Below are 18400 nucleotides of genomic sequence, written 5' to 3'. Positions count from 1 at the left end.
TCACCCTTTCCTGATTCAAAATACGTTGCTGATCCTGCAGGTTAGCCAACCGAGCATCTAACTCAACCATTCTAGTAACCAAACCTGCCAAATGTTTGAGGTCTCAGATCAAAAATCAGAACTGCTGTTCACATTTATCATCCAGGAGATTATATCTATTGCATAGTCAGGCATGACTTAAGCCTAATAATGACAACCACAATAACTGCTATTAACATCTCTGTTAGATTCCAAAAATCGACATGTCATTCAAAATACAGAAACTGCCAATGATTTTCGTTATAACAATGATGCTACTGTCGACACTCCAACCAATGATAACGTTGAAAACAATGAACAGAAACAACAAACACAGAGAAAACTGCAGCCGAACAAAAGCAACCAAAACCTTCGCCATAGATTGATTCGAAATCTGATCCATTTTGTTTTTCAATACTAACTATCGACAAACACACCAGCTATTGACAAGTAAGATATCCAACCTGGCAGTCAAATCTACAACAGCCACATCAACTTTAAGCCCCGCCTTCTTTAGAACAGCTAAAATTTCACTAACCAGCATTATACTTTGACTGCCCACTGTATTAACAACTTACAAATATCCGTTTTATCAGTCATAAATATATTTAAGATACAATGCATGCTATTTTAAAATTCTGCACAACTTCACAATAGCTTCTAGCCCATGGTGTATATCTCTGTATATCATTATATATCAACTAAATACTTCTCATTTTGACAACTGTAAATACATCTTTTTGTAGCTATCTGACTCACTGTGCATTTATTTGCATCATCCTGACACACTGTGCACATCTGTTCAAAATAAATATCAACATAATTCGTTTAACTCTTTGTATCTACCTGACTCACTGTGCATTTATTTACGTTAATCTGGCACACTGTGCACATCTGTTCAAAATGTTACAATATCAACATATTTCATTTAACTCAATGTTATTTCATTATCCTTGACATACGAATCCTCAATTTTCAAATTAAACTTCAAAACTACTCTCCGACGTCTTATTATCCACAACTGTTGCTTAAATGCTTAAATTTAACACCTCCAAGTCTTCAAAACTTTTCAACAGTTATTATAAATCTAGCAATCTATAAAACTAAATTACTTTTCTTCTCCTTGGCAGCAGTTGGACTGTTGATTGGAGTACTTATAACAGGTTGAGAAAGGGTTGCAACAACAGTATCAACAGATTGACTTGCTTCAGTAGGATTATGATTATCACTATCACCAGTACCAACAGATTGACTTGCTTCAGTAGGATTATGATCATCACTATCACCAGTACTATCATTAGTTGCATATGATTTGCCACTACTGGTTGATTTAAGACTCTTCTTGCCAAGATCAGTAATAGTCTTCCCATATATAGAGATATCATATTCAAGCTCAAAGATAGCTTCATCAATCATTGTTTGCAAGATATCATATTCAAGCTCAAAGATAGCTTCATCAATCATTGTTTGCAAGTATTTAATCTGTAACATCATCAGCTCTAGTACATCATGAGGAAACATATTTTGTTGCACAATAGACAGAATATTAGTAAATCCATAAACAGCAGCTCCATACATTCCAAATATGTTGTCAATCCAGCACAGGCTTCCTTTGGAGTTTTGTGCAAGCACTCAGTTGTTAGCTTCAGGTACTTTTCATGATCACTAAATCTCCTTATAGTTGCCAGAGAATACAACTTGAACTTGATATCTACCTTCCTGGTGATACTCCAAGCTTCTTGACCGCATTATTGAGAACAGTTTTAGCATCCTGTTTAGCTTCCTGTTTAGCATTCTGAACTTCAACAGACTTCACATCTAATCTATAAACAGATTCTCCAGCAGCAATAGCATGTTTCACAATATTACTGACCCAATCACTAAACAATCCTGTTTAGCTTCCTGTTTAGCTTCCTGTTTAGCATTCTGAACTTCAACAGACTTCACATCTAATCTATAAACAGATTCTCCAGCAGCAATTCAACATATAATCGGTCAGAGCAAAGTGTATCATGTGCCTCCACTCTCTCTCCACCAACATTTAATTCAACATATAATCGGTCAGATCAAAGTGTATCATGTACCAGCCTCCACTCTCAAATAATATCAATGTCAACACAAAACAATGTCCAAATTCAAAACTAAATTTCAGTCACCACCAACTACTTCTCTTGCGGCCGATCTAAAACAAAATACAATCATTTTAGATGCCAAAACTTATTTAATACATATTTTATTTTCACTCAACAAAATAAAATAATTTCTTTAACATGTATTAGTATATATAACATTAATCAAATGTATATCAATATTGAACATCATTAAAATCTTAACAAACTAAAACTCACCAACAGGTAATACTGTATCTCAACCACCACAACTACTCCTCTTTTCGACCAATCTAAAACATAATACAATTATTTTAGATGCCATACTTAAATGTTATCACTTAACAAATAAAATTTCAACATGTCTTCTTAAAAATGTATTAAGAAATATAATTTTAATCAAATGTTTGTCAATAATCGAGCAACATAAAAATAATTCTTAATACAATATATTAGTCTAATACAGTAAAAAATTTACCTAATTATTCAATGAAATATCTGAATAATAACTTATATCATCCACAACTATTTTTATGTATTAGAATCTTGAAAGTTGAAGCACAACTAACTATTTTTCTCTATACCTGAGAGCACTTTCTTGCGCAGCTCAACTTTTGCGCATACAACGCCCAACTCCTGCTCATCATTGCTGCTACCTCTCTGCACCACCCCACCTTGCGCATACCAACTTCGAGAGACAGTGCAAACTTTCCTTGCCAAATTATTGCCCACCCCCCTTCTCCATGAAGAGAGACAGCTCCACTCAAATATCTAATGCATTATAACAATTTTGCTTCATGAAATTCTAAGCTTCATAAATAATTTTGCTGAATCAACATCACTAAATCGCAATATATACTATTCTATATCGAGTGTCCTTAATAAAATTTAAGCTTAAACAAAAACTTAACACATCCATTATAATTCCAAGTTTTAGTAGATTTCAATCCACCCCTCAATATTTTCCATTTTATTCTGATCCACCAAAACTTTCGCAATACGTTCATTATATTCCAAGTTTTTAAATAGATTGAAATCCGCCCACATCTATTCACGTTAATTTGATTCATCCAAAATTGAGCAACACATAATGTTTCAATTTCAAGTTTGAGTGCAATTTGATTCACCACCCTGTGTTATTTATATAATTCTTCTCCTATAATTAGGTTTGGTCCGCCCATCCATACGACCATTTTGATTCACCACCCTGTGTTATTGATATATTTGTTTTTTTCTATAATTAGATTCGGTCCGCCCATCCATACTTTACATCTATCTACTTTTTGTATTTCGAACTTTTCATGGTGATTTCTGCAGCAGGTAGGTACAATTTAAAAAACGTAGCAACACTATAATCATTTCTATGACGTCCGTACTTCCATTTGTAAACATGTTGATTTGACCACAAATTTCTATATGATCTAATTATCCGATTGTATACTAATTCCGGAAACAACAAAATTCAACATTATAATCGAAGCAGTTAAAATATCTAATTATCCAATAATTTTATATGATCTAATTATCCGATTGATTCGATGTATATTGATTCCTGGGACAATAAAGCACAATACTTTATGATTGCGATGTCAATAATTTCATATGATCTAATTATCCGATTGATTTGATGTATATTGATTCCTGGGACAACAAAGTACAATACTTTATGATTACAGTGTCAAGCATCCAATCACCCTTCAGACAACCAACACTCTGAGATGCACAACCTTTTTCAAGAAAACATTTCCCCACTCTAACTTTAACGTCACACATCTCACATAGTAGCAGTAGGAACCATTTTTAACTTTGTTAGTTATGACTCAGTGTCAGACCAAGATTCAAACCTATCACCTACCCAACAACAAGTAGATGTGCTACGTGTTAAGCGGTTTATAAGCGAAGCCACTCTATAAGCAAGTTCATAAAATGTAAGTAAAACATCAATCTGTTTCAATCAGTTCTTTTTTAACACATTTACTTACAATTTTACATCGACTCTTATGCACTTATTTTTTCAGTTTTGACACTATACAAGTGTTGATGTTCGTTTGTCCTACCATTCAATGCTTCGCTTTTGTTAATGTTGTCTTCCTTGTTTTTACAAAGATTATTCAGTTCTGACACTATGCAAGTGTTGATGTTCGTTTGTCCTACCATTCAATACTTCGCTTTTATTAATGTTGTCTTCCTTGTTTATTACAAACAAATTTGCTTACATTGAATCTTATATGTATATTCTGATTATTTAATTTTGACACTATACAAGTGTTGATGTCCGTTTGTCCTGCCATTCCATTGCTTCGTTTTTACGGATGCTGTCATCTTTGTTTTTATACATCATATCCTCATTACAATAAAAATCATATATCATATAAATCATATATCAACATTTACTATACGAGTGTTAATGCTCCATTTTTATGAATATTAATATCCTTGGTTTATACATCATATTCGAAAACGTTTCAATAGAAGTCATATATAGGTCAAACTAAACTTGCAACATTTAACCACCAAGTCTAAACAACACATTTAGTATTAATCTATATTGCATCACCCATCATTGGATATAGATATACACAATAGACATCTCTTCCCTACACAATCCTATATATACTAGATCTATTGTCAAAACTTGCACAAAGTTTTATTTTCAACAAACATCCATAAATAATATATCCATTGTACACACATCAACAAGTGTTCTCTTCTCTCCATACAAATATTTCCAATAACATTCATTTCCTACTATACAAATATTTCCGATTTATTTTCAACAAACATCCATAAATAATATATCCATTGTACACACATCAACAAGTTTTCTCTTCTCTCCATACAAATATTTCCAATAATCATTCATTTCCTACTATACAAATATTTCCGATAATTCATTCATATATATATAATATGTCCATTATACATTTCAATTTTGCACACATATCATAATTAATCCACATATAATATGTCCATTGTACAATCCAATTCTACACACATATCTCTCTCTCACTCTCTCTCTCTCTTTCTCTCTCTCTCTCTCTCTCTCTCTCTCTCTCTCTCTCTCTATCTCACATCATAATCAAATACTGAATAACAATTTTTGCTTCATTAAAAATTTTTGCTGAGTTATGCATTCCAATCTTAAATCGCCATTAATCAAATATCACATTCTACTGATCATGATGACAAGTATGTATCAATCCAAATCAACGTAAATTCAAAAACAAAACAAACAAAATTTCTGTTCTATCTATAATAGAAATTTCGTACTATGAATAATATATCACAGATCAAAGATCACATATCTATCTTCACGCAAGTACAATCGTTATTATTCATAGCACATTTTAACCATATTCAAAATATTTTGTTACCATTCATATAAACTTAAGAGTAGCTTTACTCTTATTTATACATAAACCGCAATATAATTGTTTTAAAATTAAATACTTAGAACCATAATAACTGACTCAACTTTTAAAACAATTTTCAGCCTTTCATCAAAATTCTAATACTTTTTAAAGTATCTAATTTCAAATTTTTAAATACTTAGAACCATAATAACTGACTCAACTTTTAAAACAATTTTCAGCCTTTCATCAAAATTCTAATACTTTTTAAAGTATCTAATTTCAAATTTTTATCCAATTTTCATAAAATCACGATATTAACATTTAATAAAATCAATTTTCTTCCATTAACAATTTTACAAAATTGTATTCCTATTTTCGTTGAAATTAATCCATCTTCAATTTTTTATTATTCTTATCTCTATTAGACACCACAATAGTCTGAAACAAAAATAAATATATCCAAATATCCAATTCCAGTGTAACAAACCAAAAAAAAAATAAATGCATATATTTTGATTTTCATAATAACATAATCTCATAAACTCGTATTCAATAGTTAACAAAATGTTATATTTCCAGAATTCAAATAATTACCATAAATCAAATTATTTTCCATCACAAACTTTATAGAGTTGCTTCGTTTCTCTTCTTTATTATTTAAACAATGTCAGCGCTTTCCAAATTATATGTTATACATTCTAACCTTATGCATGGACACCACAATGGCAGATAAATTAACATTTATCCCACTAATTCGAATAATATCAGAGATCTACATTTATTAGCAATGGATACAACAATGGAAAATAAATTGACGTTCATTCCCAAAAAATCGAGTAAAATCAGTAATATACAGGGATATAACAATAGCAGATAAATTTTCGTTCATTCTAGAAAAAGTTGCTCCACAAATAATCTATGATTTGTATGTCAACATAACATCTGCGAGTTTTATTTCCTAAATAGAAATACTTCCAGAAGCACAACTTCTATACATTTTTATAAGCCGTCAAATCTATCAGATACAATACTTATTCAATTATAGATATCTTAATTGCAAAACTACAAAAATCGATCGCCGCCACACCGCCGTCAAATCGCCGTAGGCCGTAGTACATGTATATCCTGTTGATACAATCCAAAACTGTAGAGAAAATCCTTCTTCCCTGCAAATTGTAGAAAGAAATATTTGTTTAATCAATACACGTCTGTCCTGAATAAGCTATAGAAAGAAATACATGTAATCCTTGCTTCCCTGCAAATTGTAGAAAGGAATAAACTGTAGAGAGAATACATTTTTAACAATTTTTAACAATACTCAACTGTCTCCCTGTAGAAACAACTATAAAAGGATAGAGAGAATACATTTTTAACAATTTTTAACAATACTCAACTGTCTCCCTGTAGAAACAAACTATAAAAGGATAATTTTTTAACAACACATGTCTATCCTTCTCTCCCTGCTGATACATGTCCAGGGCGGCACCTTTTCCCCTTTCATGGTGTCCTCCACCAACATAGTACATGTCCAGGACGGCACATATCTTTCCCTGGACATTATGTTGGTGTCCTCCACCCACATGTTGTCCTGCAATGTCCAGGGCGGCACCTTTTCCCCTTTCATGGTGTCCTCCACCAACATAGTACATGTCCAGGGCGGCACATATCTTTCCCTGGACATTATGTTGGTGTCCTCCACCCACATGTTGTCCTTCACTAGACAGGATGGTGTCGTGGTGTCCTTCAATGGACAGAATGGTGACATGGTGTTCTTAACCATCACATATCTCTCTTTCACCAGGGGTTCGACCTGGTTCACCCTCTCCTTGACTGTTACCTGGTCCTCTCCACCTATACACTCTCCCCCCCCTAACCTTCTGATCCTCCAAATCCTCCATATCCGCCAGCCGTCCTCTGCCACGGCATAGAGTTATTTAAACCATTCTGCTGGTTATTCGACCCATTCTGCTGGGTATTCTGCTGGTTATTCGACCCATTCTGCTGGGTATTCGAACCACTCTGCTGATCATTCAAACTATTCCGCTGGGCAATCTTTTCAAGAATTCGCTGCTGGCCAGTCATAAACTCATCCACAACTGTCACATTCTCGGTTTTGATATCATTATCAACACTAGGCACTACCACCTTCTCAAGACGATTTTCTAAATCGTCCATCCGAGTAGCCAGTCCAGTAACCGCAGCACTATTAGTATCAACCTTATCCGTCAAATCCTGAACTTTCGCCTCCAGCGGCGCCACTCGTCCAGTCAGATTAGCCAGCATATCCCCATTGGAATGAATATCACCCTGCAACGAGACCATAAATTCGAGCATATACTCCTCCTTCTCCACCGGTGACAACTTCCTGTAATACTCAATGTCCACCTTCATGGCGTCCAAAAATTCCTGAACAAAACTAAAACAAAGAAATAATACAATTAAAAGAAAATCTGAGCTATAGATTCATCCTACCGACTGCGCCAAAATGACGTGTAGTAATAGCAAGAACAAACAGCTAAATATTCTTATAAAGTGTATTAATTCAAGACAAGATTAACATACAATAATAATATTAATATTAAGACAACTGTTCACTTTTATGTTCGTGTCGTGTTGCAGAGCAATGTCTTGCTCCGAAACGGTTGACACAAGAACTAAAAGCTAATATACAAAATACATACATTGCTCTCAAGTCAGGAAGAAAGGGACTATACATCACAGCTGCTTCTTCTTAGATAATGGATATACAATATACGTGGATATTATGACAAGGGAAAATTGTCTTGGACATCACTAATTGATCATTTCGTTCATCCAGTAGGAAGGGAAGTTATTAGCTAAAGTGAGTTGATTGGGAATCGTTATTTTAGCCAGCTACAAGTTTTACTTTGTTAGAGTAAATGATAAACTGATGTATAATCCAAATTATAATAAATCCATTACTGTGAGATTATCAACTTTCTTGTTTTAGTCCAACTTACCTAAAATAATTATTTTAGTATTAAACATTTATTATTGCTACAGTAATCAGCAAAATCGCCAAAAAATTGTTCTTCTGTAAGAAGTTCAACCCAATATATGATTTTATTTTTAAATTTATTTTTTTTGTTGGGGGGTATGCATTGCATTTCCCCGATTATATCTTTGAAATAAACTTAAGATTATGGAGGGCGTAGATTGTTATTCTATTACTTTAGACCAAATAAGGTTAGGGTATATTGAGTTTTGAGTGGCCCTGCAGTGTTGGAGCACGGCAGATATAGGCCCCGTTGGGTTTAGGCATAGTAAAAAAGGCTCTTAATTATTTTTAATTTATGTAAAATAAGGAGGTAAGGGGTCAAGTACTCGAGTATTGATTTTAGTTTATGCTTCTTTAAGAGGAAAAATACAATGAATAAAAAAAGAATGACAACATCCATAAGTATGGAAGCTTGAAATAAGTCTTTCTTCGCCAGAAAATGAGCCATCTATCTAAAATATAATATCACAATTACGGACGGAGTGACTTACGGACAGACAAAGTAAAATATAAAGAAGCTTCGCTACAATAAAAATGATATAAATATGAAACAAGCAGAAGTTGTTGCGTTCTTTTCTTAAGAATAAATTTATTTTGCTTCACTTATGTTGCATGTTTCTATCAAACGAAAAAAAAACAAGACTGGCAAAGTAGCTAAAAACCTGCCTAAAAGCAGTCCAACCGCGATTGCTGCGTTTTACTTAATTATGCTCCATGTTCATAGGAATGTTTACAAAAAGTTTCAGCCTTCTATCTTTAATAGGAGCCGAGAAACACGTTTCTCCCAAAACGTTTCATGCGGACATCCTTATAATAAAGTAACAAGAACTCTTTCTGTTTGTCTGTACCGAAGATTCTCATTAACCGCCGAACCGAACTGGTTCTCCTTTACAGATAAGCTTCTTTTAGATCCAGGGAAGGTTTATGACTATTTTAGGGGAGGGTATATCCACTACCAAAAATTTGTTTGAAAACTTGAAATAGGGGGGTTAAATTTCCCCCTCCCCAACACCCCTAGAATTATAAAGTATGAAACAATATATACGAAATGTATTTTTGCTATGAATCATTTTATTTTACTCACACTTTTGAATGAACACCCTATGTTCAATTGTCATGGTTATAAATCAAAGTTAGAAAAGAAGATTGCTTCCTGGGAGCGTTTATACAATTAGGCAAATATTAACACACCAAAAAGAGCAAATGGAGAAAATTTAAATGGACATACAAATTTTATTTAAAGAAAAAATAATTGGAGTATAATCCCTTTTGATTATTTTAGGTTATGTTAGTTTAAGTTGGGTTAGATGATTTGATTGCCCCGCAGTGTTAGAGCCCCCCGCCGGGGCTAGAAATAGGGGAAAAGCTACTTCAAGAGGCGTTGCAACGAAAGGGACTATACCCCATAATTGTTTTCTTCAAACAAATATAGAATATTTTTTGAGAAGATTTCCTGATAAAAAGAACATATACTCTACAAATAAATCTTTCCGCCTGTCTGTCTATTAAAATTTGAAATTTTTGAAGAGGGTTGCCTAAATTTGTTACTTTGTACTTTTAAGTTATTTTAATAGAGATTTCTTTAACCGATTTTTTTTCTTTTTTGCTAATGTTATTTTTAAAACAGATAATGACTTATTGTTCTTTTATTTCTAGAAAAAATGCAATGAGCGGTGCGGTCTTTCCTTTACAATGACAAATTTATTTCTTTTTAAGCACAGCTATTATATAACATTACAGAATTTTCACAATGCTTTCTTCTGATTTTGATTTACTTTGATTTTTAAATAAAAAACTTTTATAAGTATAAAATAAAATGTTTAATTTGCATGTTAGTGTTAGTTAATCCTATAATATTAATTAGATCTCGCAAACCACTAAACCGATTGAGTTTTCCATGTTAGGAAAGCTTGATAAATGTCTAGGGTTGGCTCCAAGATCTAAAACTAGTAATTTTAAATCTTAGGAGGGTTTTAGGTTATTCATATTACCTTAAGAATACAGAGCCACTAGAAGCTTTTGTATTAATACTAAATATGTTGTAAAAAAATGGCGGAAAATTGAAAAGAAAAAAGGGATTTCATAAGATAAAATATTAATTTTTTTATATTTTATGTTTCATTGAATCCAATTTTGAATCAAAATATAAATTAATAATTTAATTTCTTATAAAATATTAAATATTTGTTTGTACTAGATTATAAAATATTTATATTGCAAAATAAAGTTTTTTTTATCTACTTTTATTTAGAACAAGCTATTTTTTTCCCTTAAGGTGGTTGGGGGGTTGACGTACCCCTCTCCCAACTTTAAATTGTAGTTTTAAAAACAAAGTTTGGAAACCCTTGTATTTAGAGGTAGGTCAAACAAGATACAGTAGAGTCGCCCATCAGGAATTTGAAAATATTTTTTATTGGTATTTTTTGGCAATTTCTTTTGATGTTATTATCCACCAAAATCGCCATAAAACTTCCCAGGACCCAGAAAGCTACAATGTAAAAAGAACCATTTCAGTTTAAAGGTAAACGAGATTCTTCAATACAGGCAGACAGACAGACCTTTTTACTTTTATATGTATAAGAACAAAACTATATTTTCATGTTTAGAGTTTCAATTTTTTTATATTCATAATCCCTTTTTGGTGGTGTCAAAACAAATTTTTTTTGTATAAATTATATTGTATACGTATACATCAGCACATCTATGACCGTTTTCGGTCTTGTTTTTAGAAATATAAATGTTTCATCTTTTATACAATTAATTAAATCAATAAACCCAATTAAAATATATTATTGCAACAAAAATCAAAGTCGAATAATCTATAAACTATCCAAAAACGTACATATAAAAAAAAACTATTGTTAAAATCCGTATATTGTACGCTTACCTAAATTTCTACGACACACACAAAAAACTGAAAAATCTTCCAAAGAAAAGTTTTATGCTTGTGACGTCATTGAAAACTTTGGTTTAGAGTGAGCGAGAGTGTAGGAGTGAATGAGAGGGACAAATAAGATGAAGATAATAGAGTTTAATTAGAGCCTTTAGTGTTTTTTTTTTCTTTTACATAAACCCTACGTGGTATGATTACTCATCGAGCCCTAACAATGTGGAGCTACCATAAATTTATTAAACTTAACCTAAGGTATTCTATTTGTCTATAACAACTTGAATACAAATAATTTGAAGAACTAATGAGTAAAAAACTTCTATGATAGGTCTATAATATATTTGTCTATAACAACTAGAATACAAATAATTTGAAGATCCCAGAAGTAAAAACCTTGTATAATGGGTCTATGATTTGTTTGTCTATAACAATAAGAATACAAAAAATTGAAAGATCCCAGAAGTAAAAACCTTGTATGATAGGTCTATAATATATTTGTCTATAACAACTAGAATAAAAATAATTTGAAGAACTAATGAGTAAAAAACTTGTATGATAGGTCTATGATCTAATTGCCTCTAACAACGAGAATACAAATTATTTTAAGAACTAATGAGTAAAAACCTTGTATGATAGGTCTATAATCTGTTTGTCTATAACAATAAGAATACAAATAATTTGAAGAACCAATGAGTAAAAACCTTGTATGATAGGTCTATGATGTATTTGTCTATTACAATAAAAATACAAATTTGAAGATCCCAGAAGTAAAAACTTTGTATGATAGGTCTATAATATATTTGTCTATAACAACTAAAATAAAAATAATTTGAAGTACTAATGAGTAAAACCCTTGTATGATAGGTCTATGATTTATTTGTCTATAACAATAAAAATAAAAATAATTTGAAGAACTAATGAGTAAAAACCTTGTATGATAGGTCTATAATCTATTTGTCTATAACAACTAAAATAAAAATAATTTGAAGAACTAAAGAGTAAAAAACTTGTATGATAGGTCTATGATTTTTTTGTCTATCTAAATCAGAGAAAATTTGACATCAAGGGACAGAGAGAGTAAGTTGTTTTTCATTTTGAACACAATTTTTCAGCGGTTTCCCTCAAAGGTCCTAGTCGAGCATATAAACCCCCCTCACTGATTATGAAATAAAGGGAGAGGTAGGTTTCTGGTAAAATCCGTAAAGGTATGTGTTTTAAGGCTTAAAAATAGTGGTAGAACGATAATATTCACTAAATATGTGTATTTCTTATTGAAAAGAACTATAGACCAAAAAATATTTTTCAAGTTAACATAAATTTTTATCGTTCTACTACTGTGTTTAACTTATAACACATAACCTTTACGGATTTCACCCGAAACCTACCTCTTCCTTCATTGTAATTAGGTAAAAATGGGTTTATTTATTACTTCAGGTTAGTTTAGGTTAGTTTATATTAAGTTTAATTAGCCTGCAGGAGTTAGGAGTATAAGAAAAAAAATCACCCACTTTTTCAAACATGGAGGGGGGGGGGGGGGGGTTAAAGTTCGGTAAGCACCCATTTTTTTTATGTAGAATAAAAGAAAGAAAATATAAGGAAAAATAAGAACATTATTCATAAAATTTACCTGAATTGGCTGAAACTGCTGGAAGCCACTTTGGAGTAAGAAAAGTCCCCCACCCTTTAATATTTTAATAACTTTCATCCTCCGTATAACATAGTTGGCCCCTAGGGGCGTAACCGCTAGTATGCACTATCAAAAATCTCACATTTCTTTTACAATTCGAATAAACTTTTATTGAGAAATTGTTATTAAATTTCAAATGAATAGATTTATTTAGGGACCATCGAACAAATACTAAATACATAAACAATTTATTCTAAAACGCATTTCATAAAGTTTTAAGGAATTGTCCGTTTGTATTGAAAATATGATTAGTAATATGATGTCTGTCTGTTTGTCTTTCAGTCATTAAAATTTAAGAACGAAATTACTTTTTAAGAATTCCAAACGCAAAAGTTCGCAAAATATGCAAAAATACGGGAAAATACAAAAAAAAGGTTTTCGTTTGACCAAGATATATTGTGTGGGCTGGTGCAATGGATATATTATTACTTGGATGTTGCACCAGATTTTCATTTACTCTGAAAAAGTGATGCTGGCAGCTGGCTTATATAAAGATACCTCCATTACCCTATCCCCTCACCTCTTGCTGGAAGAATAAATTGACCAATAAATGAGTTCCATGTTAGCAAACTGAATTGACGACACTAATTTTCCCCTGTTAATATATCCACGCATATACTAAATCCAATGTGCTGGTTTGCTGTGGCTGCGCTGTAATTGAATAGATTGTTTTTGTCAGTTGTCAGATTTGTATCGGAGGATTCTGTCAATACTGGATTCTTTAGAGATATTGATCCTCTTTTTTTTCTCTCTTTTTTTATGCGTACCTTTTTTATATTGTTATGTATTCTTTTTTCTCTATTTTTCTTCTATCTATCTCTTTCTTTTTGGTATTCAAAGAGATAAGACAATGGCCGATAAATTGATGTACATCCCCAATAATGATACACAAACATACCTCTCCTGTAGATCATAATTAGTAGTTGAAACGTTTGGACACTCAATGTACGAATGAAGCTAACAAAGTTAGTGAGCGAACGAATAAGAAATCGTTAGTATAACATTTTTGGGACTAGTGTAATAAACAACCCAATGTCCATTATCTCCTTAAATTACTCTTATTTTCTTTTATCCTTCTTTTAAGCCTCTTATTTTTTTTTATTTTAAAATTTTTTTTTTTTACTATTGCAAATTGCGTTCTGTTTTTCTCTTTTTCACTACATTTTAATTTTTTAAAGACTTTTGGCTGTTGATTAAGGCGATCCTTCCTAAAGGAAACCATATCAGGACTAGTAGAGAATTACCTATTCTAGTAGTTACCGAGATCTTTTTGCTTCCAACGGACAAAAATACATAATTCTACTTTATTTTTAACATTTAGGACTTTCGATAAAAATCATGACATATATATTTTGTATGAAAGAAAAAAGGAAATATGAAAAAAAATGTTATGAATATAAATATTCCTAAAGAGTAGGAGAAATTTGTGTGTTTTTGCCGCTCTAATAAAACTAAAAGAATTGCTGCCGCAACCGCCAAAAGCCGTTGTTATAAATATACAACAGCTTTGATAGCATTGACATTTTTTTTATTGCATCTCATAATTATATTATTAATAACAGTTTTACGCGGCTAGAAAAATGAAAAATCAAGTTCCATGTGTATTGGCCCTAAAAGGCAGGAGACACAGGCCGTAAAAACAGAGATTAATTTTTATGGTTTATATTCTAATTTAACTAATATTCTGATAAACTTCAGTCTAATACATGATTTTTCAGTATGTCTTATACCCAGCTTTAACCCTTTTCTATGGTTTTTAAAAATGCTTTTTTGTATTGCAACTGACGATCCCTTGGAAAAAGTATGTAGGCATAGAATTAATAAAAAGCGGACGCCCTAGTTTACCAAACTTTTTCTATTTGATGTACTCAGAAATAAAAGAATTGGTATGTTTTTAAAAAAATAAATGTTTAAAATTTGTTTTTTTGCACAGTATATAAATGTGTTTTGTGCCTGATTAAAAGCCATGTCCTATCCAATTTAATACATTATCTAAAAAATCAGTATGAACTAATAGAATTATTTAAGGTTGTATAAATTTAAACAATATAAGGCAAATAAAAAGCTTCCCCCTAAAGCACATCATTCAGAACACTTAAAATACCTAGATAAAATACAATTTTTTGAGAATATAGCCAAAACTTGCTTTTTCTTTTTTCGTGTATTTTTCTATGAACACTATATACAAAATTGCATTTGGTTCCTTTCATTGGCTAATTTCTTACCTTGTATAAGGTTATCACACAGAACTACGACAAAATTTAGTAACAATAGCATAATGATTATTTAGATCTATAGAAATATTTGTTTTAAATAACTTTAATTGTAATTATAAAGCAATGCTTTATATGAATGGATATAGAATGTACGTGGATATTATGACAGGGTAAAAACTGTCGCCAATTTGGGTTGCTAACATGGACATCACTCATTGGTCAGTTCGTTAATACAATACAGAGGTAAAGATAAAGATCCAAGTAATAATAAATCCATTATCATATGTCCTCTAGTCTGCAGATAAAAAACTTTCAGAAATTTGTTCATCTCTAAAAACATATAATTTATACTTTTGCTATTTTTAATAGGTTTATATTTTTGGTTTGTAAGAACTACTTATCAAAAGAAAAATAGGCATAGCTCGAATTTTAATTATTTTTCATCAAATTATAATTATATTGGTTAATTTTTACTATAACCTGAAATAATTACTTTTTAGGCAAAAAGTATTTGGAATTAAACCAAATGTTTCTGAAAAGGCCTAATGATAATCTTAATTCCTAAGTTTAATTTAAATGACAGAAAATTATATTTTTAATTCTATCATAGCAGGGATCTAGAGGTATAAGACAATGGCCGATAAATTGGTCTACATCCCCAATGATGATACACAAAAATTATCCCTTCTGTAGTAATTTGGACATTCATCTCAATAAACCTACCAACTAAAATTCAATAAAAGTCCCAAAAGTTGTTAAGCCACCAAAGAAGAAAACATTATTATAAAAACATTGCGTACTAGTGTAATAAACAGCCCAATGTCCCCTTACTTCCTGGTTATAAATATCATTATTTTTGCTAATTTTAATTACAAATATTCTCCAGTTGCCTAGCTGGCAAATAAAGAGTGCAAATTGCCTTGGTAGAGTGTGCATATCCCTGGCAATATATATTGCCATCCTCTCACAACATCTTTGCCAATGGAAATTGTATACAGGGATCTAAAGGGATAAGACAATGCCCGATAAATTGATGTACATTCCCAATGATGATACACAAAATTACCTCAACTGTAGATTAAAATTATTGGTTAAAACAATTGAACAGTTAACTGAATAAACCAACCACCAAAAATTCACCAAAGTCCCCAAAGTTGTTAAACCAACGATTAGGAAAACGTTATTATAAAACCTTGGGGACAGCCCATTGTCCCCTCTCTCTCTGCTCCTCTCTACACATCTTTTACCAATAGAAATTGTAACAGGAAGGGAGGGGACATTGAGCTGTTTATTAAACTAGTCCCCAAAGTTTTATATTAATGTTTTCTTATTTGTTTTACTCAATTTTTAGTTTATTAAGTGGAATGTCTAAACGTTTTTACAACTAATTGTAATTTACAGAAGGGGTAATTTTGTGTATCATCATTGGGGATATGCATTAATTTATCGGTTATTGACTTATCCCTTTAGATCCCTGTGTATAGTAGGGCGGGTTGATTTTCAACTTTTTTCGAATTTCACATTTTTTCACATTTGCAAGGGTTACTGGGCCTATATAAAAACCTGTGAAACTTGAAACAGGTTTTTTAATCCAAAAACAACGGGCGCGCAGGGGGTATAAAAAGTGCCCTCCCCCTTATAAAACCAAAAATTGAAATTCCTTTAAACACAGGCATGTTGCATATCAAAATGACCGCATTAAAATGCTGATTACAGATATGAAAACCATTTTGAAAAATATTGATTCAGTCTGAAATGATTTTCAAATAACCTACCAAAATGAACAATTTTGACTAAATCAGCTTTTTTAGGTACTTAATGAGCTCTTATTCGAACTAGGAGCAATATTTTTCAAAACGGTTTTCAGATTCATAATCAGCATTTCAATGCAGTCATTTTGATATTTCTGTGTTTGAAGGAATTTCAATTTTTGGTTTTATAAGGGGGTGGGCACTTTTTATACCCCCCGCACGCCCGTTGTTTTTGGATTAAAAAACCTGTTTCAAGTTTCACAGGGTTTTATATAGGCCCAGTAACCCTTGCCAATGTGAAAAAATGTGAAATTCCAAAAAAGTTGGAAATCAACCCGCCCTAGTGTATAGGACTAACTGTTAGTTACTTAAATACTGTGAAATGCTTGTATATACATGGTAATGCTATTGATACTACAACCAAAATTAGGCACTTTGAATCTTGTCAATGGTTTAAATGCATGGAACAGTTTTATTCTAGATAAAAGTAACAGGATGTCTGACTATCTACCGATTAGGTTCTCCTTTACGATGAGGCTTTTTATAGGTAGGGAATGCTTATAAAACTATCAAAATAAATCGCATTGTATAAATAACAGCTTTACTCGTATTCATTTGAATCCGTTGGATAGGAACCGGTTCTCATCCATACGAAAAAAATATGTCTAGCATCGTATTATATCCAGTTTTCTACGAATATAAAAATGTACAATTATAAGATTAAAATCAGTTTTTTACCCCGTGCCCTCGGCACCTCGGGGATAAAAAAAACTGGTTTTAATCTTATAATTGTACATTTAATATCCGCGGAAAGCTGTTTATAGTACGATGCGAGAAATAACTATTCCAGGATATTTAAAAGAAAAATTTTAAGATTTAGAAATAATAACATTATGATTTTTATTTTAATTCTCGTAGAAAACTATATACAGCTACAGACAAAAATATTTACTAATTTATTTACTAACTTTCGGCTACGCCCCTAGAGGCCTCTAGGAATACTTGAGAAGGGGGGAGTCGAATTTGATAACTCAATTTCTTATTTTAGATTTTAAAAGAAAAAGTAAAAAAAAATATTTTAAGGGGTGGAAAATTTACCCTCGTTATATTGCATTCAATATGTACATATAAAGGTATTTCTTATTTTGAAACAATAAATTTTCCCCACCAAGGGACCATAAACTACTCAACAAATAGAAGTCAAGTGGGAATTTTACAATGAATAACAATATTACATATATGCTTTTAAGTTATTTCAAATTTTAAGTTTATATTTTTGTTTAAAATGGTTTTATTCTCTTTTGTTCGAGTAGCGAAGCTTTTTCATAATTGGGGTCGGTCCGTACGTAAGTCCGTCA

At 31.6% G+C, this 18400-nt stretch overlaps 2 protein-coding genes across 3 annotated transcripts in view; both read right to left on the bottom strand.

The window, feature by feature from the left end:
• Nucleotides 1–18400, bottom strand: part of LOC145319778 (uncharacterized) — a 162940-nt gene that overhangs the window by 81496 nt on the left and 63044 nt on the right. The gene's annotated exons all lie outside the window — the stretch shown is intronic.
• LOC145328938 (uncharacterized) lies at nt 783–4337 on the bottom strand. 2 transcript variants are annotated; one of them, XM_080172940.1, is made up of 3 exons: nt 2605–4337; nt 2367–2419; nt 783–2200 (listed from the first exon to the last, which is right to left on the bottom strand). In XM_080172940.1, the coding sequence occupies exon 3, from the start codon at nt 1594–1596 to the stop codon at nt 1114–1116; it is 483 nt and encodes a 160-aa protein (XP_080029066.1). In that variant the 5' UTR covers nt 1597–2200; nt 2367–2419; nt 2605–4337; the 3' UTR covers nt 783–1113. The 2 variants fall into 2 exon arrangements, with proteins under 2 accessions (XP_080029066.1, XP_080029143.1); XM_080173017.1 differs by having other exon boundaries at nt 2711–4337.

The sequence above is a fragment of the Acartia tonsa genome, chromosome 1 (genome assembly GCF_053477335.1).
Source record: "Acartia tonsa isolate MP-2025a chromosome 1, ASM5347733v1, whole genome shotgun sequence".
NCBI classification, from domain to species: Eukaryota; Metazoa; Arthropoda; class Copepoda; order Calanoida; family Acartiidae; genus Acartia; species Acartia tonsa.
Note: the sequence above shows the minus strand (reverse complement) of the source record. Positions and strands in the feature narration are given on the sequence as shown.